The 25,325-nt window shown below is 42.8% G+C and overlaps 1 protein-coding gene across 1 annotated transcript in view; it reads right to left on the bottom strand.

Annotated features, from left to right (window-relative positions):
- The window catches only part of LOC147728380 (N-heparan sulfate sulfotransferase 4), a 1,294,254-nt gene that overhangs the window by 1,084,796 nt on the left and 184,133 nt on the right, over positions 1-25,325 (bottom strand). The window contains exon 2 of the mRNA XM_086963276.1: positions 5,233-6,528. Within this exon, the coding sequence (XP_086819402.1) occupies positions 5,233-6,213 (981 nt within the window). The 5' untranslated portion in view covers positions 6,214-6,528. The remainder of the gene's footprint in view (positions 1-5,232; positions 6,529-25,325) is intronic.

Here is a 25,325-nt window from a genome sequence, read left to right as displayed (position 1 = left end):
GTTTTGCGAACTTGTTGTTTCTACGTGTCCAACCTGTTTGGGACACTCTTCTTCATCACTGCCACTCTCTGTCACCACTGCCACTCTCTGACTACTCATGCCACCCTCTGGCCCACCCATGCCACCCTCTGTTTCATCACCACACCCTCTGGTTGTCCAGTGTACATTATTTTCGGCAAAGCAAAGCACACCTTCCCTGCCTCAAGTGACCTGAATTAATTTGGGGCTGATTAATGTGTCACAGAATATTTTTTTAGCTGGCACCTGCTTCCTTAGTGCGCCCTGATTAGTGATCTTTTGCACTTGCTAAGTGCTTTCATTGTTGCAAAATTAGTTACAACACCTGCCCTGCCCCAACTGACAATAATGAATTAGGGGCTGATTAATGGATTTTAACTTCCAGCCTGGCTCCTGCTTGTCTCCCTTAGCTGTAATTCATGACCTTTGTGGCATATGTGTAACTATTCTGAGGTTCAGAGCAGGGTCACATAATAGTTTCAACTGGCAACTGAACTCTGGAGGGGCCCCTCAGGAAGCACTACAGGAAATGGCTACTAATGATGTGCCTGAACTTTTGAACCTGGTAAGTAGTTACTTTCAGTTTTGCTTAGATCGTATTTCTGCAATTTCGCACTTATTCGCGGGGCGCGAACTCACGCGAACAGTGCGAGCAGTGCGAGCAAAATCCGCTGCTCGCGGATTTGCGGATTTTGCAGGAAATTCGCAAATCTCGCGGATTGCGGATTTCCCGAAAATCCGCAAAATCCGCGAGCGGAACGGATTTTCCGCCCATGCCTAGTCCCCAGACATCAACCTCATGGACAAAGATCTCACCGAATGGATCTTGGCTGCCAGCAACGAGCACGTTCCTTTAACCAAGTTCTCACGTGCTCGCCGCATGGATGCACATAGATGGTTTACCGTAGACCTAAAAAACCGAAAATTAGAACTGCGCCAATTGGAGAGAAAATTGAGACATGGGTACTCTGATGAAGATAGATCATTATATATAGCTGCCCGCAGGAAGTACAAAAACTCTATCTTATCTGCTAAGGCAGTCTTCTTCTCCGAAAAAATCTCAAATGCTCAAAACAAAGCCAGAGAAATCTTTAGGGTCGTAAATGACCCATGTAATGATGTTAGAACTTCCCCCTCTCAAGTTCCCTCTCAAATGATGTGCAATCAGCTTAATGACTTTTTTAAGGATAAGATTGCCATTATAAAAAACAGCATTCAGCCCAGCCCGACTACTGCGGAAAGAGTGGATATCTGTAGAAACCCCATCGAACTCGAGGCTATCCCTCCTATAGAACAACCGAGATTAGCAGAATTAATGAACCGAGTAACGTCCGGGTCTCCTAACGACCCTTGCCCCCCGCACATACTAAAGGAAGTTTATTCGACATTACCCCAAGGAATACTTCCCCTTCTGAACGAGTCCGTATCACAGGGAATAGTTCCGAATTCGTTCAAAAACGCCACGTTGGTCCCATTAACTAAAAAACCCGGTGCCGACCCCTCCAACCTATCAAACTACCGACCCATATCACTTCTCCCTTTTGGTGCAAAGATCTTAGAAGCCCATGTGGCTAGCTGTATCTCGAGCTTCATAGAGACATCCGACTTTCTAGAGCCCAATCAAGCCGGCTTTCGCCAGGCGCACTCTACCAAGTCGGTGATCTTAGAGGTCCTGGACACAATGAGGTCTAATGCCGATAAGGGCATCCATCAGGCCTTGGTGCTTCTGGACTTGTCGGCAGCGTTCGACACGGTGGATCATACTATCTTATTACATCGTGTCAAACAGGCCAGCCTGCGAGGCACGGCTCTCGGTTGGGTCAAGTCCTTTCTGAATGACCGATTTCAGGCTGTCAAGCTTGAGAACTTTACGGCGTCCAAACTCCCCACCACCTGCGGCGTCCCGCAGGGCTCATCATTGTCCCCCCTCCTGTTCAATCTGTACCTCAAACCGCTGCTGCACTCTATAAAAAACAGGAAGGTTACGATATACAACTATGCGGACGACCTGCAGCTTATATTTCCACTAAACACCACAGACTCCGTTGAGGAATTTCAGGCCACTATGTTGCACATTCAAGGGTGGATGGAGACGAACCATCTCAAACTCAACCCAGGAAAGACCGAGCTGGTACTCCCGGGTAAAAGTGAAACCAGCTGGGGCCCTCATTTTTGGCCGCCCTCAATGGGATCTCCCCGTCTCCCTCTCCATCGGTAAAAAGTCTCGGGATCACCCTTAAGACCGATCTCTCACTAAAAAGTCAGATGGGAACTGTAATCTCCTCATGCTTTTTCTAGCTACGGAAGATTAAGAAAATTGCTCATCTGCTCACGCATTCTGCCCTCATCCAGGTGGTAATTGCCTTAGTCCTCTCCCGTTTAGATTTCTCCAACTCCATTTATCTGGGCATTCCCTTGGCTCTTTCCAATCGCTTGCAGATTTTGCAAAACCAAGCGGCCAGACTAATATTTAAATGCAATGGCAGGAGCTCGGCAAAACCACTGCTGGCCACCCTTCATTGGCTACCTATAGCCCAACGGGTAACCTTCAAGGTAGGCTGCCTGACCTTTAAGGCTCTTCATGGAAAAAGCCCCAAGTTTATAAACCATCTCATAAACAAACACAAACCGACTCACAATCTCCGCTCTTCCCACCTGTCCCTCCTCACCTTACCCCTCTTTAAAAAGAAACGCCTCGGCGGATGCCGATTTGCTTATTTGGCCCCAAAGATCTGGAATTCGCTTCCCTTATCACTTCGGGGTTGCACTAATCTAATGGAATTCAGGGGTGCACTGAAGACCTGGTTGTTCAAACAAGCACACAGTTAGGATACTGTTCACCATCTTTCCTCTTCTCTAGCGCCATGAAACCTCTGGGTGCCCGTGCGCTATACAAATCACGAATAACATAACATAACATAACCACTTCCAATGGGTCAATCCAAGTAGAGAAATCTCTAACTAAAGAATTCTGAACTATCCCTGCTTGGTTTTTTTTCCACAGATAAGTAAACACAACGATCTTCACCACAACATACCGGTTAGTCTCACAAAACATCCTAAATAAAGTGTATAAACACACTGCTTGAATATAAAAACCAGTAGACCAGCCTTTTCTGTAGTAGGTGCTACTCATGTTTACTGAAAAAAATATCTTCATTACCTGCTAATGTCATTAGCCTTGTAATAGTGACAAGATTACATTAATGATCACCATATGCAATATTGCTTACAGTGATCACCTCAGTGCATGAGGCAGGGTTGCCAGCAGTAATGTTAAAAGGTTTTGAAAATTTGGAATACTTTCACATGGATAATATGACAGCCATAAGTGTAATGCCCATGGCACCAAGGTAATGAGTTTAGTAATAAGTTTCCCCAGCAACATAAGATTGAGCACTAAAATATAAGCTTTAAATATAAATTGAAAATTGAGCCGTATTTTTCTCCAACATCAACTTATGAATTCTGATAGTACATTTTCATCTGCAATACACACTTTCAATGTTGGCATACATGTATTAATTCAACCAAGAAAAGCTTCTAATTAAGTAGATTGAGCTGCATATAGGAGAACTACTTCAAATTAACTAGAGAGCTACCAGTAGCTCATGAGGTACTTATTGAAGAAGCCTCGGGTAGTCCATACAGCAGACCATCTTTTCACGTTTGTGTTTTAGCACATATTTAAATAAATATATATATATATTTTTATTTTACAGAGCTTTATATAGTGCAAACTTGACCCGAAGGTATCAGGATGCAGAGTGCTTTACATACCACCAGTTGCATTACACGAGAACACATTCATTTTTTGGGGTTAGGCACAGGGAGCATAAGTGATTTGCCCAGAATCACAGAATGTCCAGAGTCAATGCCGAAACTTGAACTCGGTTCCCCAGATTCTAGGCTGACCAGCCTAGCCATTAGGCCAACTTCTCTCCCCAAAAATAAATGATCTGAATGAGTGCAGTGTCAAAGATTTTGACTAAAGGGTTAGGCCCCAATTTGACCCTGTACTGACCCTTGTAAAAATAAGAGATTTACTACAGAACATCAATCAGTGTAACTCTGCTGACGTCTTTTGTTAATATTCAACATTGTGTACCCGTTTCTGCATTATTGCATCATGTTATTTTGTGTTGTATGCTTTATTATTCAATTTAGGCTGCTTACAATGCCTAGATTTATCTTGTCGCAGAAGCTGAATTTGGGCATTGTTCTTTCTATTCAATTGCTGTCAATATGTACATGTAAAATCCAGGACCTACTCATCATTCTCCGAATTATGATCCCTGCTTAGATTATCATTAGAATTTAACATTTTGGAGATAATTGACCAAACAAATTAACTGTTTTATATTTGGTTCATGTTTGGGATGGTAGTAAATAATAATCAACATATTCAAAAGAAATCCTTTCTCCCACTTTTGTTCCAGTTCTACTAGTCCTAATATTTCTTTTACATATGCATATAACTTGTTTGACTGTTTTGATCCTCCAATACCATGACCAATTAATATTAGCATACTGAGTTAGTGTGCATGTTTCAAATGCCATTTTGATATTGAATGTCTTTTTTGTCATTGAATACAATCAAACTTTGCCAACTAATGTGCTTAGAGCTGTGCAGATTCAACTTGAAACAACAGGAACACGTTAGATGAATTTGATCACATTTAAATACCAGAAACACGTTAGAATAATTTATATCAGGCTGAATAGATTTTTCATCTTTTTTTTGGATTTTGAAACCAATGTAGAATTTAATTGATGCTCTTGATCCCAATTGCTTCAGAGGCATGTTACACGTGAAAATAAATGTCAAATTCAAATGACTATTTTAGCAATACATTCTTCTTTATTAAACTTTTAATTGTTTCACTGACTACAATGGAATTTAAATTGGATTTTAAATTATCAAACATGCAAAGACCTTCAGAACTGACAATTCTGTCCAAGCATAAGTATGGTAAGTCACATCACTAAAAGTAAATTTATATTTAAATTCTAGTAGCATAACAGTACTGGCATTGTAAGCATTGGTTCCTTTGGAAGCTTAGCTAAGCATACTTCCAAAGAGTACTTAACCAAAACCTGACATTAGAGACCTTTAAACAGATCTAAATGGATTAGAAGTTTAACATGTTATGATTTCGATAATGGCCCATCCATACTATAGAATATTGCATTTAAAAAAAAAATTATTTTTACCTTCACATCCATAATATTCATCCGGGTTCCTTCTTTTCCAACAAAGATGTCATCAATATCCACTAGGATATATCGGTCTAAGGACAAGGTCAGCCTTTTCCCAGACAGAAAAGAAATGGCATCAATAAAGATGAGTTTATGCAACCAGAAATTTAAGTTGTTTCCAAAAAAAACTCTTTGTATTCCATCATGAAGCCCCAAATCGTGAATCACTGTTGCATGAAGGGTAGCTTTAGATAATGGCGTTGTAGAGCTGCTGGGTGTATATGATTCTGCTAAGAGCACTGGCTGGTAGGTTGAGTGATTAAATTGAAATACTGTCCAATCTTCTCCAGGCATTGGTCCCTTTACAAATTTAGGTGCTTTGGTTATATGAAGTAAAGAAGATTGAGAATTTACAAAGCAGTCTCTAAGAGCAACATTATTATGAATATACAATGGAAATCCATTCAATTTAATATTTGGCAGACTGTTCTCATTTGCTTTATGAAAGCTGATGATGTTAACACTGTATTCCACACAATATTTTTCTAAGAGTTCCTTGTTCCATGAGTCAATATTCACATACTTCAAACCATTTTCAAATATAATTAATGCATATTTCCCTCTGCCATTCTCTGCCAGCGGAGGCATGTCCCCTTTCCCCGGCCCAATCACCATATGGTATTGAAATTGACTTGACTCCAGAATTGCTATGATATCTTGACCAAGTTGTGAATACTGGTTCTCCACAAACAGAAGGACAATAGGTTCTATTTGAGATGTATCAATTGGTTTAGTAGTCCTTGTTGACACTGACCTGTATGGTAAAAGTTTGATGTCACCACAATCTGAGTCTGGTGTTGCTTCTATCAGTGTTATTTCTTGTTTATATCCATTATAGAGAAAATATGCTGAAATAACTATGCTCAGCAAACAGAAAGTAGCAAGGAGAAGTATCAGGGTTCGAAACCTTCTTCTAAGTTTCATAACAAAATTCATGTTTTAATGTTTTAACACAGCTCTGTTTTCTTTCTTTCTTTCTTTCTTTCTTTCTTTCTTTCTTTCTTTCTTTCTTTCTTTCTTTCTTTCTTTCTTTCTTTCTCTCTTTCTTTTCAGAGAGACATTAAGAATAGTGTATAGAGTGGGGCTTACATTGCGCCCCAAAAGCTCATGTGACCATTGCAATACATTTACTAGAAAGTTTATAAAGTAGTAGGAATTAAAAGAAAGTCCAGGATATTCATGTTTGAGCAGCTTTTCCACGGATGTACAAATGATGATTGCAGGCCATTGCATAAACCTCTCGACATTATTCTGAAATTGAAAAAATGGAAGTAGAAAATTTAATTATTAATATTATGTTTACAGCAAATATAATACAAATTCAAACATAAAGGTCATAGTATTACCACCCTATTTCCATCAATTGCTTTGCATTTTTATGTTTACTCATTAAATAAGTAGTAATAGACTTGTCAATGTTGAAAATATAACACACAATATTGTATATGCTTGACACCTTAGTTTTTCCCTCTAAACCAAGGGTCTCCAAAGAGTAGCTTGGGAGCTACTGGTAGCTCACTAGCACCCTCCAAGTAGGTCTCAGAGGTGAATCCAGCCCCAGTATCCCAGAGTGTCTGAATATTAAAGAAGGCAGCACTGCTCGTCTCAAGATCCTTTGAGTGACAGCCAGCCAAACTAATGAAAAGGCCTCCTGATAACACTCATACACATAATGTGTGGCTTAAAGTGGATGCCACTTGACCATCTGTATCTCCTCTCAATCTAATGTATACACAGGGAGAATAGTAATGTTATACTCCCTACACTCCCTGTTCTATCAGTGGCCCCACACGTATGACCAATGTACAATAAAAGATGAGCTGTAGCAGTAACCAGTACCGATCCACCGAAGTGCAGGACTGCAGGAGCCAGGAAGAAAATGTGTTAGCTGGCAGCATGATCAAGCCGAGAGCTGAGGAGAGCAGGATATGGATCCAGAGCAGAGTAAATTAAGAGACTCATTGCCATTCATTTATGTGTGTCTCCCTGACATTTTATCTGTGAGACGGAACGTATGATCATGGCTTGTGCACAGGCAGGAAATTCTGCAGGCAATGAGGATTTTGTTTCCATTTTTTCTCTGCATGATACCAAGATTTCATCTAAAACCTATCCATACACCCAGTTAAAAAATAAGAGTATTTGGGAAAACTGACCCAACTGATAGCAGAACTTAACACTTAAATTGTGAGTACAATTAAACATATCATTGATAATGTGAAAAGTACAGCTGCTAAAAGTCCGACTTACTGGTGTACTTTCCATAAGCATAGCTGGTAAATTAGGGACAGAAGATAGTAGGTTTATTGAAATACAGTGGTAAGGTGTGGGAGGTGCTGGACTCATGCACATTATCTTTTGCCTAACTGCCTGTGGTTATGACATGGAAATCTATTTTCTCTCTGCCTGCTTTGTGTGACTCAGTCAGGTGCAATGCTGCCATACCATCCCACTGGTAGGACTTTCTTATGTATTTGAAATGTGCAAGAGTTTAATAACGTTTTGCAGCACTCCTCCCCTCCTTTCTCAATTTGGACCGGAACTACTAGGCCACTGTTGTAAATCACTCTTTTTGAAAGGTCACCCACACATATTTTGCCTTCCTCCTCATACTTCTTGCTGACCTAATTTCTGCTAGCCTTAGGACTCTGAGCACTTTACCTTTACCTAAAGTGCATGTGCTCGCTCCTCTAATCATGATAATATTGGCTAATACCCAATTGGCATATTTAATTCACTTATATTCCATATAGTTATTATATATTATTTTATATTATATTTATATGAAGTCAATATTTTATACATCTATATTTTTTACATCAATATTTTTTAGTCAATATTTTTGTACTTACCTGTTTAAGTATAGGAGTCAATATTTTTGTTGTCTATATTTTTTACTCAATATTTTTAACATCGATATTTTTTACATCGATGTTGTGTCAGAGAACCTAGGGGGTGGGTGAATAATTCTGCTCTGCCAGCGGAGCTCACAGATTTTTGCATCCCTCTCCATGTTCTGCTTGGAACATGGAGTTCCATCAAATTCCGTCAACTGCCGATGGCAGGGTTTTTTCTCATGTGCAGCTTGCCGTTGTTAAGTTTGTGAGTGTGAGTGAGAATTTGCGTCTGATTTTTGGGTGCTTCAACACCTACTGGAGAGATTTCTCAACACAGGCGGTCATGGTAAGTTGTGAACGTACACATTGAGAAAGCTGCCGCTCAAGTAGAAAATCTTCTCAAGCAGCAGAAAGAAGCAGCGCCCTCTGGTGCAGTGCATGGTCTCACTAGTGCTGATTTCACAAGGCAAAAAAAGCTCCCAGCACTAAAAATCAGCACACAGCGTGATGTGCCAAATTCTGCCCACTCGCCAAACTCCATGGACTCTTACAGAGTTTTTATGTGGCTCCGCTGAATTCTGCGAAGTGAAACTCCTCGAGCTCCTCCCAACCCTATATATCATGACATATGGGTGATGTATAAAGGTGGAGCCTAAATTGCACTGCTCCAATACCCCCTCTGATGCTGATGTTAGCCATCACAATCAACACACAAATCCTATTAGATGAGACCAGCTCAAAACACTTATGTTTTCAACTGTTTTTGTCTAGAGTTTTAATTTCAAGGTATTTCATTTTATCATAAAATCTACAGGGACTCTCCTTTAGTTCTACATCATTTCTCTTTCTTCTTATTCCCTTCCATTCATGTTCCTTTCTTTTAGCTTTCATACAGTTGTGCCCCTTAAAGATTACAAACAGACAAATTGCACAAAAGGCAATTATCACAATAGGTCTCAAAATAGAACCCAATTTCCCACTTCCAAGGTTTCCAAACTTGCAGAAAATCAATTTCCAATTGCTCCCAAGAACCTATAGTTCTCAACTCTCTTTAATCTCCCTTTAAATTTGTAATATTCTTAATGTATATTTTTAACTTCTCATTCTTATCCGGTATATAGGTGCAGCTTTACTGAACCTTCTGCATCTTGCATACTACTCCATCCTCCTTCACAAGAAGGATGTCAAACGCAAGGTGATTCTACGTTACCAATAACGTTATCAGTATCATTTCAGTGTCCACAGCCAACAAAGAATTTTCAGTAGTAGTAGTAGTGAATTTATAAGCTATAGGGGACAGCTTTCTAATTTTAAGATGATTATAAACTACTCTTCGAGAAGGAGTCAATGCCGTGAATATATCTCCAACTATTCCAGAACCACTGCTGCTTCTTTTGGTTCCACTCTGGGAGTATGAGCAGCATGGATCTAGTTGGGGAGACCTCCACACTTAACAGCAGTGTTTGTCACAAAGGACTACTTGAAAAGGCCCTTTCCATCAAGGTTCCAGACACGTCTCCGGCACTGCTCCTGCTCCAGCTCCCACCTGGTGGGACACAGAATGCATCACATCCATTAGTCCTTTGCAGTAGTCAACAATCATGTCAACTATAATGTTCCCAAGTTAATATGCAGGCACTGCTGGATGTCTCATTGCAAGACCACTGATGATCTCATGTGGGGATGGTACAATCCTCCAATCAGAAATGCTGCAAAGACTCATTCACACAAGGGGCAAAGCATCAGGCCACTTAAGAGATGTTTTAAGAGACACTTTGGCATACCTAAATTTCAGGGTTCCGTTCACCTGCTCGACTATGCCTGAAGGCTTAGGCCAATAAATGCAATGCAGTCTTTGTACCTCTTGTGACACAACATTTTGAGGACCTCATTATTGAAATGAGTCCCTCAGTCTGACTACAGCAAAGATGGGAAAACGAATCTGGGGATCAGTTCCCTCAACAACAACGTAGCTGCTGTGAGACTATCATTTCGCCTGGTTGGATATGCTTCAACCCAACACAAGAAGAAACACATAGTCATCAGGACACAACTTAGCCCATTGCACACAGGCATATTGATGAAGTCCAGCTGCATCATGTTAAAAGGCGCTCATCTTCCAATATGTCTTTGTGTCACTGTGGTTCTTTTTCCTACCTTCATCTGCTGGCACAAAAAAACATCTATAGCAAAGTCCTTCAGCCATCAATCCGAATCAGGGGTTAAACCAGTTCTGTCTGAATATTCTGACCATGGTATCCCATTGGCTGTGAAAATGTCTAGCCATTCGGGAAAGCAACCTATCTGGCATCACATGTCTTCTATCTGCTGAAATCCAAATGTTGTCCTTTCTTTTAATACAACCTGCTCTGACTCAACCCTGTTTTGCCTTTCAATCAATCAATCAATCAGGATTCTAATAGAGTGCAGCTAATTACCCATTAGGGTCACATGGTACTTCCTTCTGCATTGCTTTCACTTCCTCCTAGGTATCGGATGTTGTCAACAAAAGGTTGTAATTGTTTTCATCTGCAGATTCATTTTCATATTCCCCATTAAATATTTGGGAACCATAAGCACAGTATTGTAAAACCTCATCAGCATATTGGTTGAAAACAGTTAACTAGTCGTCTCCATTTCTATGGCCACACACTTCACAATAGTAATTTTGATAAGCAATTGCAATCTCATGACATGTTCTCCATTTTGTAAAGGGGATTCTGATAATGGCATGAAACTTCTCTGTGACCATAGTTGACCGAAGTCATGAATGACACAAAAACCATGCTGACTGTCAAAAAAAAGGGTCCCTTTTAGCTGTTCAGATACAAAGCAAGCTGTGGTAACAGTGATCAATTCAGCCACTTGTGCAAAAGACATCCATCATAGTCAGGAGGCATCCACTACCCCTTTGACTGTACAGTCTACATAGGCAGCTTTTATGGTTCCCCCATCAACTGTCAGGCAAGACCCATTAACAAACAGTATCAAATCGTGTATATCTGGCCTTTGTTTGGTGCGTAGTTCTGTGACATTGAGTCATGCTCTACTTCCCGATCATCATTTTCATTTTCAGGTGCATGTAAATTTGTAGCAAGATTCAAAGAAGCACATCTTTTAAGGGTAATGTTCTCTGTGGCAAGTATAATCTCTTCATATTTGGTCAAGCGACTGTTAAGAGTTTCGTGCCTGTTTGTGTCAACAAGAGCTCCACAAAATGGGGAACTAACACAGTAAGAGGATGTCGCCTGACAATCCTTTCCCATCATTCTAGGCTGACCTACTGCTGCTACAACTTTAAGGCACATGGGCAGTCCGGTGGCAACAAGGCCAAGAGTAGCAGATATAAGCCACAGGTCTTTGTGCATGTCTAAGCATCTGCGTAAGTGCTGAGAAAGTGTATGCCTCTCTCACTCTGCTGAAATGCTTTGTTATAATCAGGACTACCCAGTTCCGGGGCATGGCAGAGATTTTCTCGGAGCTCTAAGAAGACTTCAAGGATTCATTATCCCATGGTACTGGATCTGAAACATCCTTGTGTGTTAGCCTGTGCAAAGGCTTGGCCTCGAGGGAAAAGTAGGGTATCCACCATTGACAGTAGCCCACCAATCCCAGAAACAACCTTCCTTTTCTTTGAGTGGTTGGCTGGATTTATTTTCAAACTTGCTGATATTCGGTCAGTCAGTCATAAGCTTTTATTCGATATGCAAGATATCTTATAAGCACACATACAATACAGCCTTTTACAATGTACAAAAAGCATCACTTTAAGAAGTCAGTGTTGAAACTCATGTTAAAAAAGATAAAAGGACATAGAATGCTCATAATAATTTATCTAAAAAGGAATTAAACCGCTACTGACAGTCTCTTACAACGAATAAGCCAAAACTGTTTCAAAAATTTTGCTATTCCACATACAACTGGGGGGGATGTGTCCGTCATTAGGATGCGTAAAGCTACTAAGTAGCTACGTGTACCCATGTTTCGGCAAAGAGGTTTCAACCAAAAGCTCCTGGGCTTTGCATAGTCCGGGCATTCAAACAGGACATGCGAGATGGACTCTATCCTACTCGGACAACAAGCACAGTTGGGGGACATATGAGTAGCTGATTTCCAGTTTGATACCACAGCCCCAAGCGGGAGAGAACCAACTCTGAATTTAAAATATAGGGCTCGGTCAAAAGGGAGGGTAATAAGGTCCAAGTAGGGCTCAAATACCACAATGTCTTTAACTAGTAGAAAGGCAGCAGTAGACTTACAATGGTTCGGGTTTGTAATTAGATGCTCCGCAGCCCATTTCCAAAAAAGGCTCTTGACAACCTGCTTTGGAGGGGCTGAACGTGATGACCAACAGTCCCCCAGTCCGATTTTCTCCAGAAGCTTTTTAGTGTCTCTCAGCCATCTTATTTTTGCCCAGCCACCCAAGCTCATTATTTCCCCCAGACCATCAGCGTAGGATTTTAGCTCTTCACCTCTCCAAATTCGTGTCCATAAGAGTAGGGGGCGAAGTTGGGCTTGATCTTAGATGTTTTTGCAGCCTGTGTCCAGCAACACTGGTACGGACGGTGTACTCAGGGGGATGGCGATAATGGATTTTGGTAACTTACTCTCCGCTGTCGCCAGGGTGTCCAAACGGGAGTGGCCCCACAGTTCTGCCCCATACAAGGCTGATGTCACTACCTTGGCCTTGTAGATATCGATTACTGGGGTAAGCGATCTCCTAGGTGAAGCCCGGAACTCCCTCAAGAGAGCTCCTCCTACTCTCTTATGGTTAAGGACCATCTTGTCGATATGAGGTGCCCAAGACATTCTGTCCGTTATCCGAATTCCGAGGTAATCGAATTCGGATACTTTCTCTAAGGCAACAGAGTTAAGCATAGGTGGGCGGCCCAGTTTCCTTGGGGGATTTAGGACTAGATATTTTGTTTTGTCCACGTTAATTACTAGACCCTTTGCAGCACAAAAATCCTGGAAACGGGTTAGCAATTTCTGGAGGCCTTGTGGAGTCTTCGAGATCAAAAGCGTGTCGTCCGCAAAAAGCAGGGTGGGGATCCGCACTCCTCCGAGACAGGGGGCATCGGCTGGTTCTAGTTGAAGATGTTCTACCACACCATTCACATATAGTGAGAATAGTGTGGGCGCCAAGACGCAGCCCTGTCTTACACCCCTGGACACCGGTATTTTCTCAGTGAGCTCTCCGTTTTTACCCCAGCGGACCTGTGCGAAGGTATGGGCATGGAGGCTAATGAGGAGGGACAGGATGTAAGGGGGTAATCCCAACTCATAAAGCACCCTCCATAGTTCTTCCCGGGAAACTAGGTCAAAGGCAGTCTTCAGGTCTATAAAGGCCAAATAAAGACTGCCCTTGCCTAGCTCCACCACCTTCCACCCCAGAAGTGCCAACCTAAACACCTGCTCTATTGTCCCCATTCCTGCCCGAAAACCTGCCTGAAAGTCCGATAGTATTTTATTCTCCTCCACCCAATGGAGAATCCTCCCGAGTATAGCTTTGCCTGCTATCTTTTGGGTGGAGTCTATCAGGCTTATGGGGCGGTAGTTCCCCGGGGATTCTCTACACCCTTTTTTGTAAATCGGGACCACCACCGCCCCTTTCCAGGATTCGGGCACTGGCCCTCCCATCATGATGTCATTGAGGAGAGCAGCAATAACCCTTCCCCACTCCACTGGGTATGCCCTCATAAGGTCCCCCGGGAGGCCGTCTGGGCCAGCTGCCTTACGGGCGGCTACCCACCCTATTACTTTTGCAGTCTCTAAGGGGGTAAAGAGGTCATGGGCGTGAGGTTCAATAGCTAGTGGGAAGTTCATCCTGGCATTCAGTTCCCCTTCTACCGGAAGGTATAGAGCCCCAAAGTGTTTAACCCAAGTTTGAGGCGAGATGTTACAGGGTCTCATAGCTGCCTCGGGCCTATTCCGTTTGCCTATAAGATTCCAAAAAGCCCTTGGGTCCCTACTTTTACTAGCTTGGAGCAGGTCTTCCCAGAACTTATCTTCCCACTCCCTCCTAGCAGTTTTGAGGGATCTATTGTAAGCCTTCCTTGCTTCCTGTATGTCGCTGTGGGATTTGTGCTTTACTGCCTCAACTAGCTTTGCCTTGTGTATCCTACATGCTTGAGTATACCAGCCATCATCTAGTTTTTTAGATCTCTTGTTACCCGACTTACTAGAGTGTGTGGTAAACACATTAGTCAAGGCCTCTACTAAGGAGACAAAAAGTCCACTCACTCCACCCAGCCCTTCTAGGGGGGACCCCAGGGTTGTCACCGCATGATTTAAGAGGGATGAAATTTCCCCAACCCTTGCCTCGGAGAGGACCAATTTGGCCCATTTTAAACGTCTACCACAGGGCGAGACTTCAGACTCGTCGGGGGGTGCAACTACCGGGTTATTATCGCCCTTTCTTACGGGTCGCCACCACTGATCCATGCTTAAGGAAAGTGAATTGTGGTCGCTTTCAGTCGTGGGGACCACCAGCATGTCCCTCACATGGTTCCAAGGGTGTACATCTATTAGCAAGTAATCTATCCTGGAGGTGTGTCCTGGTCTGTTGTACGTGTGGGCACCCCCCCTATCCGAGATTGTCCTCCCGTTGGCTGCCCTTAGATTAAATTCAAGGCTCAGGGAGTATAACTGGAGCGCCACTTCTGACCACCTCCTGACGAGTGGGATTTCCAATGCAGGGATCCCCAGCCTGGTATCCTCCTCGTCTTGGTCAAGGGCAACGTCCGAGCCCAAAGGCTCGAACGTACAGTTCATGTCGCCCGCAACCAATGTGCGCATCTTGTGTGGGGTTTTGTTTAGGAGGGTCTCAAGGAGAGATATTGTAGGTGACTTTCTCCCACCCTTAGTCTCACGGGCATAAACGTTATAAACATTTAAAATCAGTCTTCCCCTTTGGTCTGTTAAGGTGATGTTTTGGATATCCGGGCAGCCTGCGTAAAGCTCCTCTACACTACAGTCTAGGGAGGCTGCTACCCAAATGAGAAGGCCGCCCGAGGGTCGCCCTCTCCCTGTTACCGAGGCTCGTGCAGGGACGGAATAGGAAGAGAATCCCACCCTGTGTACCGGCACCAAGCTCCATGTCTCTTGGAAGATGCACAGGGAGTGCTCATCCACCCAAGCAGTGAAGTCAGGTAGAGCCAACTTTCTTGCAATCCCTGCGACATTCCAGCTGAAAACCTTAAATACTAGGTCCGTCACAGCTGGAATGTCGCTGGACGCAAGAGTATCCCTGTCTGTGGCCCTCATCAAGGATGCCTGAAGGGAGTAAGGATCTTGGGGAATATCTTTAAAGGTTATCATCCCGCTAGTATCTTCAGTTGAGAGGGAGTCAATTTGGGAGGGTGATACTCCAATTGGTTCTACTCTACTCACAGATTCTTTGTTCGTGCATAACCTGGGGTCAACCTCCTCCAGTCAGTAGGACCCTGGTGCCCACAGAGGATTCGCCCCTGTACCCCCAGCAACCCCTGCCCAACATATTCATTCTTGTGACACCTTCCTCGCTCCCTTCTTAATGTGTTCTCCCAGATAAAGAACATCCCTTTGGAAATACTGTAACTTACTTGGGGACACTTTATGTCCATTCCCAGCCAAATAGTGACTCATGAACTGTTTCTGATGCAACTAACAGATCATGAATAGACTGCACTAGGACAGAGGTACCGGGCATTATTAGGGACTTAAGGCTCTTTTTAAGGATCTGATTAAAGATCAGGGGCCTTTCTACATACACCTATGAGACTCATATCATGCCAAAACACGTTCCTGGATTGGAAAGCAGAAAGAAATTGACTGTCCTCATGCTATGGTACAGAGAAAAAGGCCTGTCACAGATCAATCACAGTACACCACTCAGACTCACATGGAATCTGAAATAGAATCACATCTAGATTTGGCACCACAGGGCAATAGGGAACAACAATGTTATTAATCTTTCTCAGGTCCTGCACGGTGCTGTACTTACCGCTAGGCTTTTGCATGCCCATGATGTTTGAGCTACATGGACTCCCCATTATCTCTTTCAGGATGGCTAGGTGCATGATTGACTTGATCACAGAGGTCCTCATTCTCGGCTCCAACCCTTCAGCCTGGGACCACTACTGGTGGCCAACGGCACTTGGGGCAGCCTGACACCAACCAACCACGCATGCAACCTGGGAATCATCCTCAACTCAACGCTCTCAATGACCAAGCAAGTCAATGCCATCTCCTCCTCCTGCTTCAACACCCTGCGCATGCTCCGCAAGATCTACAGATGGATTCCAACAGATACAAGAAAGACAGTCATCCAGGCCCTCTTTAGCAGCAGACTCGACTACAGAAATGCCCTCTACGCGGAAGCCCTGACCAAGCTCATAAAACGACTACAACCCATCCAAAACGCCTCGGCATGACTGATCTTCGAAGTCCCACGACACAGCCACATCACCCCCACTTGAGAAACCTGCACTAGCTCCCCGTCAACAAGAGGATATCCTTCAAGCTCCTCATCCACGCACAAAAAGCACTCCACAAGACCGGCCCAGCATACCTCAACAGACGGCTCTCCTTCTACATCCTCAACCACCAGCTACGCTCCACCGACCTCTTACTCACCACCGTCCTGCGCATCTGAAGAACAACCACCAGCGGGAGATCCTTCCCCCACCTCGCTGCCAAGCCATGGAACACCCTCCCACTGAGCCTAAGACAGACCCAAGACCTGCTGACCTTCAGGAGGATACTCAAGACCTGACTGTTCGATCAGTAGCGCCCCCCCCCCCAGCGCCTTTAGACCCTTGCGGGTATGTAGTACGCTTTACAAAGGATTGATTGATTGATTGATCACTGAAGTGATCCCAGCAATCGTTTCAGGAGCCAAATTGTACTGAGGAGTTGTTGGGTATTCAACATTAGGTTTAATATTGATACGGACACACTCAACTCCTTTTCTAAGGCCTTTGTCCTTTCCTGCAAAGTCTCACACTGCAGGCTTCACTGTATATCTGAGATCCTATGGCAAATCAGCATTTAGCATCAAAGGGTACAATCCAATGTGTGCCCGTTTTCTCGCCATTTTGAAATCAAAATCCTTGCTAGAAGTCAGAAACTCCAAACATGCAATAAATGGAGCAATTTAACTTATACAGAAAGTAACATCCCAAAATATTTACAAGATTAGAATTGTACATAACAAATTGGTGGCTTTCTTCAAAGGACTCTATTTTAACAGGCACTTCTTGTGTTACAGGGTTTGTCATTTGTTTATTTGCAACTCCTATAACTTGGATTCTTTTAACTGAGAGGGGTAGGATTGAAACATCTGCTTTTCTAACAGTGGAGTGGGTAGCACCAGTGTTGATCAAAAAATTATATTGAGTGGCCATTCACCTCACCTTCCACAAAAGGAGCACTCTGGTCTACCTCTAAGAGTGCACTAAGGACACAATCTCTCTTCCCCCTTCAGGTACCGTCAGTGTGGCAGGTTTGAACAGTAGCCCTCATGTTTGTCAAGCACAGGAAATTGCTGAAATGAATTTTGGTTCTGTAAGGAATTCTGATTAAAAAAAATCAGGATCTCGCTAGTGATGAATCTGGGACCATTTACATTTTGCTGCAGAATCGAGGCTTGAGGAACTTGCATCACTGGAACTTGTTGTATATTCGGTCCTTGCGTCCAATGTCTCAGCACATTTTGTGGCTGTAAATGATTATTAATCTGTGTCTGTACAGACCCTGAATTTCGAACATGATTCTCGTTCATTACTCTGTTAGAATTAAGACGACATTCCCACTTCTAATGCCCTGACTTGTTACAATATTGACATGGATTGGATTTCTTTAATGCTGCCGTATGAATTCCATCACTCAGGTCAATCCGGACACCAAGTCCTTTACCCTGTTGCTTGTAACCATTTCCACACTGCATCACAGGAACTCCCTGCTGATACACGCCTTACATAGCACCAATATTCTCTATATAGGGTTAATTCTGAATTCCTCTCTGTACTGCTTTCATTTGTGCCAACATGATCTTCTCTTTTAACCACTTCTATTTCATTTCCAATTCATCACTACAATGTTTTGTATACCTCAAGATCTCATCAATTAACATATTCTGCCAAAAAATTAAATGCTGTTGAATCATTAAGCTAACCTCAGGTCTCAATCCTGTCAAAAACTGAGACACAAAGCTTCCCATATCTTTGGTTTCAACATTTTCCACCCAACTGTCCTGTCTAAACACTTGCAAAAATCTCTCGTAAAAAGCATGCACAGAACCCTTAGACTTTTGATTTGCTTTGTCATTATTAACCCAATCAATGTCCTTCACCGGTATCTTCCCTTTTAAAAAGGTAAAGGTAGTCATCTGTTGATACTTTTTCATCACCAAAGGCAACGAGGCATGAGATATCAAATTTCTCTGTGGCTCCTTTCCTAGCCACTGTATAGCCACTTTACATTCTGCCCACAAATCACTAGGTACCACAATGCCAAAAAGGATATTCAAATTATCCACAATACCTGTGAAATCTTCACAAATCAATCATGCTAGGTGCACCATTCCGCAGGCTTATCTTTCAATCTGGGGAAATCATTTTTAAATGAAGTAAAATCACTTCCACTCCAAAGTAAATGAATATAATCTCCACCAGGCACTTCTCCTAATGGGAAATCTGGAGCACCTTCTCCATCTATTAAAGACAGCAGCAGCTTCCCCTTCACTTTCTTTGGATCTTTCTTCTTATTCCAGTTGCCTTCCAACTTGTCTAACTCACTCCATTTCCGGATGCTACCAATTAATTCTCTAATTTGCACTTTCATTCCCGATGTCCTCAAAATGGTTATGTCATTTTCATCAAAACATACACAGAGTAACTTTTCTGTACAGATTTCGTCCTGCTTAAGTCAACATCACATACTCGAACCATCTCAGACAGCTTATCATGAGCTTGCCCTGCATGTTTAGTGACATCTTTGCACATGTTTATAAGATCATTCTCTTGCTAGGTATCTAATCTGGAAAGGTCAAGATTTCCTGGTATCGTTTCATTCAATTCTAATTTTATTTCGACCACATCCACTAAATTCTACCTTCCTGGAGAATGCAGTTCTCTGCTCAGTGCTGAACCCTCACCTACTCGTGGGGACCCTTTGAAAAACCTAATCAAATCATCCAATTTCTGTGAATTAACACCATTTTGAACTCCAGAGTTATTGGACATAATCCTCTCCCGGGGACTACTGCTTGAAATTCACAGAGGTGAGTTCCAAACGGACAGGTGAGAATGTTATGACCTCTGAACTGGTTTCTCTGCAGGGGTGAGTCCTGTCTGATTTATTGCTGATGGTACAGGAGCATCAGATGGTGGAGTCACTATACTAAGGCCGGAAAGAGTTCTTTCTGTGGCTCCAAATCTGGGGCAACAAAAACAGCAGTTTCATATGGCTGGGTCCAACCTGGGGTGGTGCGGTGAGCAAAATAAATATGGATCTAACTCAGATCCGTGACTGGGGGTGTGTATTTGACAATGTTCAGCATTCTGTCCATCGTCTTTCTGAGTTGCTATAGTCGCCCTAAGTCGGAAGGGTATACCCAGATGTGGCTTCATTGTTCACTATGCCACTGGATACTGGTTGATGAGGGGTGAAACCCCAAAACCAGTCCAAGGATGCTTGTTTTCCAAGACAGGGAGGACCAGACCTTGTAGCTTGGCTGGACTGTTCCCATTGGGAGCAGGGTCAAGACTCATTTGCATATGCCTGGGTCCAAACTGGGGTGGCATGTTAAGCAATCCGACAAGGGTTTTAACCAAGATCTGTAAATGAGGGTGAATATATAATGATCAGCATCCCTTCCATTATCTTTTTGTGTTGCTTATCTTCTTTCACACCACCATGAACCAACCAAATAGTTACTTGAGTACATCTGCAACATCTCTTCAGTTTCCAATTGCATCAAAACTCTGACTGCATTTCTCAACCATGAACATTTATCTGTCGTGGTACATTATGAGCAAAAGGCCTCTTTTGACTATTAACTCCCATATTCACTGTCAAATCCTTCCTCCAGGCCTTACTATCTGCAGTCTAATACAAACAATAAGCCTTTTTCTAAATTATGAAAATCATGCTATTACACCTGCAAAGAAAGAGAGAACATGCTGGCAAAGCAAAATGGTTGTAGTCAGGCAAAGTTAACTGGGCATTTAATATGCACTTCGAATGCATGGTTATACATATAAACTTAAAAATTGAGGAGCAATGTCAAATGTGAGTAAAAGAGTACATTTATGCATTTCAAATTTACATTATTGTATAAGTGTATACATCTCTAATCTCTACAATGATAAAATCTCCTTAATACGTTTAAATGTCGCACACGTTAATAAAGTTAAGGCACACAATTAAGATAATGCCAATTATATGTATATAATTGCACATTGGTGACGTATAAGGGTGGAGCCTAAATTGCACCGCCCCACTGGCAAATTATTGGGGTAGAGCTGTTCACTTGACAGGACACTATTTGTGTAGAGGATTTCTCTTGCTGTGCTTTTCAGATTTTCTGTTTTTAAGGATATGTTTAAAGGACTTTGTTTAACAAACATTCACCTGAACCAACACAAGTCAACAGGAGACTTGCCTGCTCATCAACCTGATCACAAACAGAATTGAAAACTTGTCTCCGATCCCGAGGCTGTTTGAAATATGTATTTCTCTTCTTTGGAATTATAGATAAATTTACAAAATGTATGTAAATGTAAGTGCACACTTAAAAAGAGCTACAAAGCAACATCATGCTTTATCAAATTGGGGATGTTTTATTAGTCCACCTTGTATTTTGTAAACTTTGTCATCTTATGTTTTTTAACCTTGGGTTATAGTAATAATGAATAAAGTGCAAACTAATCACACCCAAGGGTTTCAAGGTGATGGAGGGCTATTGGGGAGTTTAAGCGAGCAATTTCCCAGAGTCACATAGTGGTGAGCTGAGCTGCAGCTGGTGACCGAACCATGAGCCCTGTGCTCTGGAGTCAGCTGCTCTGCGCCACACCTCTCCTCTATACTTCTTTTTTCATAGCTGATGCAATAATACAAAATGACATATTCTTAGTAAATCTCAAAACATATCATTGATGACGTCCCTGTATATGGAAACGGACTAAGAGGCCCATTAGGATCTTGTGCGGATCGCCACCGCCCGCATGGCGGTGGTGATCCGCCCTAAATCCTTCCCCGCCCACCACCCATTTCCCCCCGCCATATTGCTATGGTGGTGGGGACCGCAGCGAGCGGAAAGACTGTCCGCCGCTTTTCCGCCAGGTCAACGAGTTGACCGGTCGGAAAAGGGTTTAATAGGGTGGCGGTGTCTGTTAGACACCGTAAGCCATATTACCATGGGTGCGGAAAGGTGCCTTTCTGTGGCGGCAATGCCACCACAGAAAGGCATGCAGGAATAGACTGCGGGGGCCTGTTTCGGGGCTCCAGGGACTCTGGGGGCATGTTGTGCACTTCCATGCACAAAACTGCAGGCACTGTACGGTGCCTGCCATGTTGTGCATGGAACTGCTGAGGGGTACCATGTGCACCCCCTACCTGCCTTCCTGGCATTGTGGCGGACGGTGCTGAGTGCACCGCCTGCCACAATGTTAGGAATGCAGGATGCACCCGCCACTGTGGTGGATGCATCCTAATGGCAGCCACGGGACCCCGCCCTTATGGGGGCGGTCCCTTTGTATGACGGGAAGATGGGCGGACAAAGTCCGCCCGCCATCCTAATGGGACCCTAAATGTTTTTTACAAAGTGTGAAGGACATCTTTTCTAGATTCTCCTAGTTTTTGTTTTCTATGACACCTATATTCTTGATTTTTGCTTTTTCACAGCACTGACTCTGAGGCCTTCTGGACAAAACTCAGAAATGTTCACTATATTATAAGTCACCCCCATCTCCAGTAAAAAAAGGACTGACGTTCCAATTTTGACAAGCCCAAGAGCTGGCACTGAAAGGTACCATGTACTCCTAAATGAACCACTATAAATAGAATATAGCAAGTCAATTATTATGTTTACTACTGTACCAGTTATGGATTAGAGATGTTGTCCCCCTCAGGAGAAATTTCACAGAATTTTGTGTGACAATGATGGTTGCTCAAAGGACAGTCACCTGTCTCTTCTAAAATTATAATCAATTATTATTGATCCACAGACATATTGTTTGCATTATGTGGCAGCTAATGAGAATTGGCCAACAAGTAGATCTAAGGGCAAGGGTAAGAAAATTGATTATTATGTGATGGGGAGAAATGGTTCTAGCTTGATGCGAGCTGTGGCTTAGCTGATACAAAAGCCAAACACAATCTGATTTCTTTTGGCCAAACTGGAAAAAATTCTTGGCACATTATTGGGGCCATATTTATCAAGCAGTTGTATCGCACTTGCACCACACAACGGGGTGCAAGCAGAACACAACTACTAAGTGTGATTTATCAAGCCTTGAGTGGCTTGATAAATCTGGAGTCCTGCAACTCAGTGCAAATTTCTGCATTGAGTTACTGTGCTCCAGGTAGGCATTCCACTGGTGGGTCATGGGTCTTCCAATGCAACACCAATGGATTTTGAAACATTCCCAGATTTACCACGGGGCATATTATCAAGAACGGTGTTAAACATTATCGCTGGTTTGACGGCATAAAACTGCCGCTAAACCGGCGATAGTTTTAACGCCGTCCTTGATAATATGCCCCCACAAGTGGTTTACCTGGGAATGTGCCAAACCTGCTACGCATTCCCAGGTAAGGCATAACATGGAGAAATGTGTATATTTGTCCTTGTTGTATCCTCTTTCTATGTGTGCTGCATTCTGCACCACACATAGAAAGAGGAAAGTGGCTCAGAGGATTTGGGTTTGTGCATGAAGGTGCCTCTTCCTGCACAAAAAGAATCCTGCTTACAATGTAGGCACCCTTGCAACATGGCGCCAGAGTGCCTGCATTGGGGCTAGGCAGCAGATTGTGCACCAGTGCTGGGAAAAGATAGGAATGCACCATATATTGTTAAATACTGCACATCCCTGCCCTTTCCCTGTCATGCAGCACAGCCAGGTGGCTTGCTGCGCTGTGTGACTATTTGATATGTATGCCCCTTGCTAACTTTGATTTGATTGTTTCTCTCAATTCAGAATGACAAAAACCAAAATGCAGACCAAAGAACTGTTTAAAAATCCTTTGGTAAGACGCAATGGGACTGAAAAAATCCATGCTAGTCAATAGAGGCAGGGCATGACCTAGGTTCCCTAAACAGTGTGTCTGTGAAGTAGTGCAGTTGAAAAGAAGATGGTGGTTCACCCCAGTGACTAAGACCTAACCCTTTGTAGATGTCCAGCAATAGTATAAGAGTTTGTGGGACACTGTAGACAAATGTTCTTCAGTTGTATTTGGATTTTTACTGGAGGTTGAATACCTTCAGTATTGTGGCACTGGAGGCTGTAGTTTGGCAGAGGTCAAGACCAATTCTTCTACATTCTTCTAGTATAACTTCTACAAAATTGTCATAATTGTATCTAAAAAATTGATATGTCTGAATTCCTATTTTTTTGTACTTCTCCACCACTTTCTTATTGCTTATTATCTCTGGGGGATGGTGGCTAGCTGAATCAACTACAAACTATTCTCTGAAAAAGGCTATTTTGTCAGTGTAGGCACATCTCAAGCAATGCCTACCTGCAATAAATTCTATGACACCTCTCTGCTTTTAGAGTAAGGACCAACCATGATTCAAATGAGCCTTTCTCCCGAGATGGATGAAGGTTGATGTGTCCTGAAGGATGGGGTCTTTCTTTCATTTTGTAAGTGTCATAGTGGGCTGGCATTGGGAGAGATGGCAGCGAGAGAGAGGGGGGCATTGTAAGGCAATTCTAGAGCAGTCACAATAGAAATCTGTAGCCCCCAGCTCTGGGCATGTTTTACAGAAATACAAAACCTTGTTGAAACTGGAATTACATCACAGTGCACTAGACTGCAAAGTTTAGGATCGTTAGGTGGATTTGCTTAGGGACTTTTTCCAATCACATCAGAGATGAATCTTTAAAGACCTAGTGCAACCACGCTTGACAGTACAGAAGAAAAGAAATATGACCCGGTATTTGCTGGCTGAACTCCCTTCTGCCTGGTAAATAATAGTTTTGAGTCTTCATCCTTATTCTGAATCTCTTTACTTGACCAATTGTCTAAATACTGAGGAAAGGTTTCCCCCTTGCTGGCCCAATAGTGTAAATGGAATTCAGGTCCCTACGAGTGGGGCGTGTCTGCTCCTGAATATCTCTCTTGAGAAAAGAAGAATGTGGAAATCCAAAATCTAGAGGTAGCTTTAGCCAGGAGGATGAATAACAGGCAAACCAATGACACTGATCATTTGTCTGGACATTGCGAGGCTGCTCCACAACTGTGACTTGTTGTATGATACCTGAAATTAAGTCCCTGAAAATTTGGGCACATTTGGATAGCCAAGTAGAAGTTACAAAAACAATTCTGAATTTATTGGCAGTTCCTGGCACTTAGAAAGCATGGACTGTTATCTGAAACCCACTCCTCAAGATCTTGACATTGTTTACCAGCATCTGTTTAAGCAAGACAATATGCTGCTACAAATGGGTAACCTTTATTCAGCACTGATACCTCTAAAAAATATTTTCTTACAATCTGTGGGGCACTTTTCTGTTTCGAATATAGCAATGAACACACTACTGCTTCCTAGTGATTGATTTAACAATCACAAGCTGTTTTTGAGGGACTCAAGTTTTACCTCACTAGTGGGAAATAACCTAATCCAAACCAGTGTGGGATTGCTTGTGTTCCTCTCTGGACGATAATTTGTCTGGCAGTTCAGGCTGGAATGTTCCTATTGAAGCAGGACCTAGACTGTTTTGCAGTCTCTGTTTAAAGTGGCATGTGGCTGAAAAGTGATTGTCTGGAATATGGTCTAAAGAATCACTGGTGGCTGAGATAATTTCAAGCATCCATTCTACCACCTTGTTGCTTGTATTAGTAGATGGCCCAGGCGCAATGGGTATTGGCAGATGTGGGTCCCCTACTCACTGCTCTCTGACAGGACTTAAGCTGTTCCTTACTGACAAGATCTAAGTAGACTGAAAACAGTCTGTTTTCTCTTTTGTTCTCATCCTAAGGGGACCGGGCCTGGCAGTTTCGGCT

The sequence above is a fragment of the Lissotriton vulgaris genome, chromosome 3_1 (genome assembly GCF_964263255.1).
Source record: "Lissotriton vulgaris chromosome 3_1, aLisVul1.2, whole genome shotgun sequence".
NCBI lineage: Eukaryota > Metazoa > Chordata > Amphibia > Caudata > Salamandridae > Lissotriton > Lissotriton vulgaris.
Note: the sequence above shows the minus strand (reverse complement) of the source record. Positions and strands in the feature narration are given on the sequence as shown.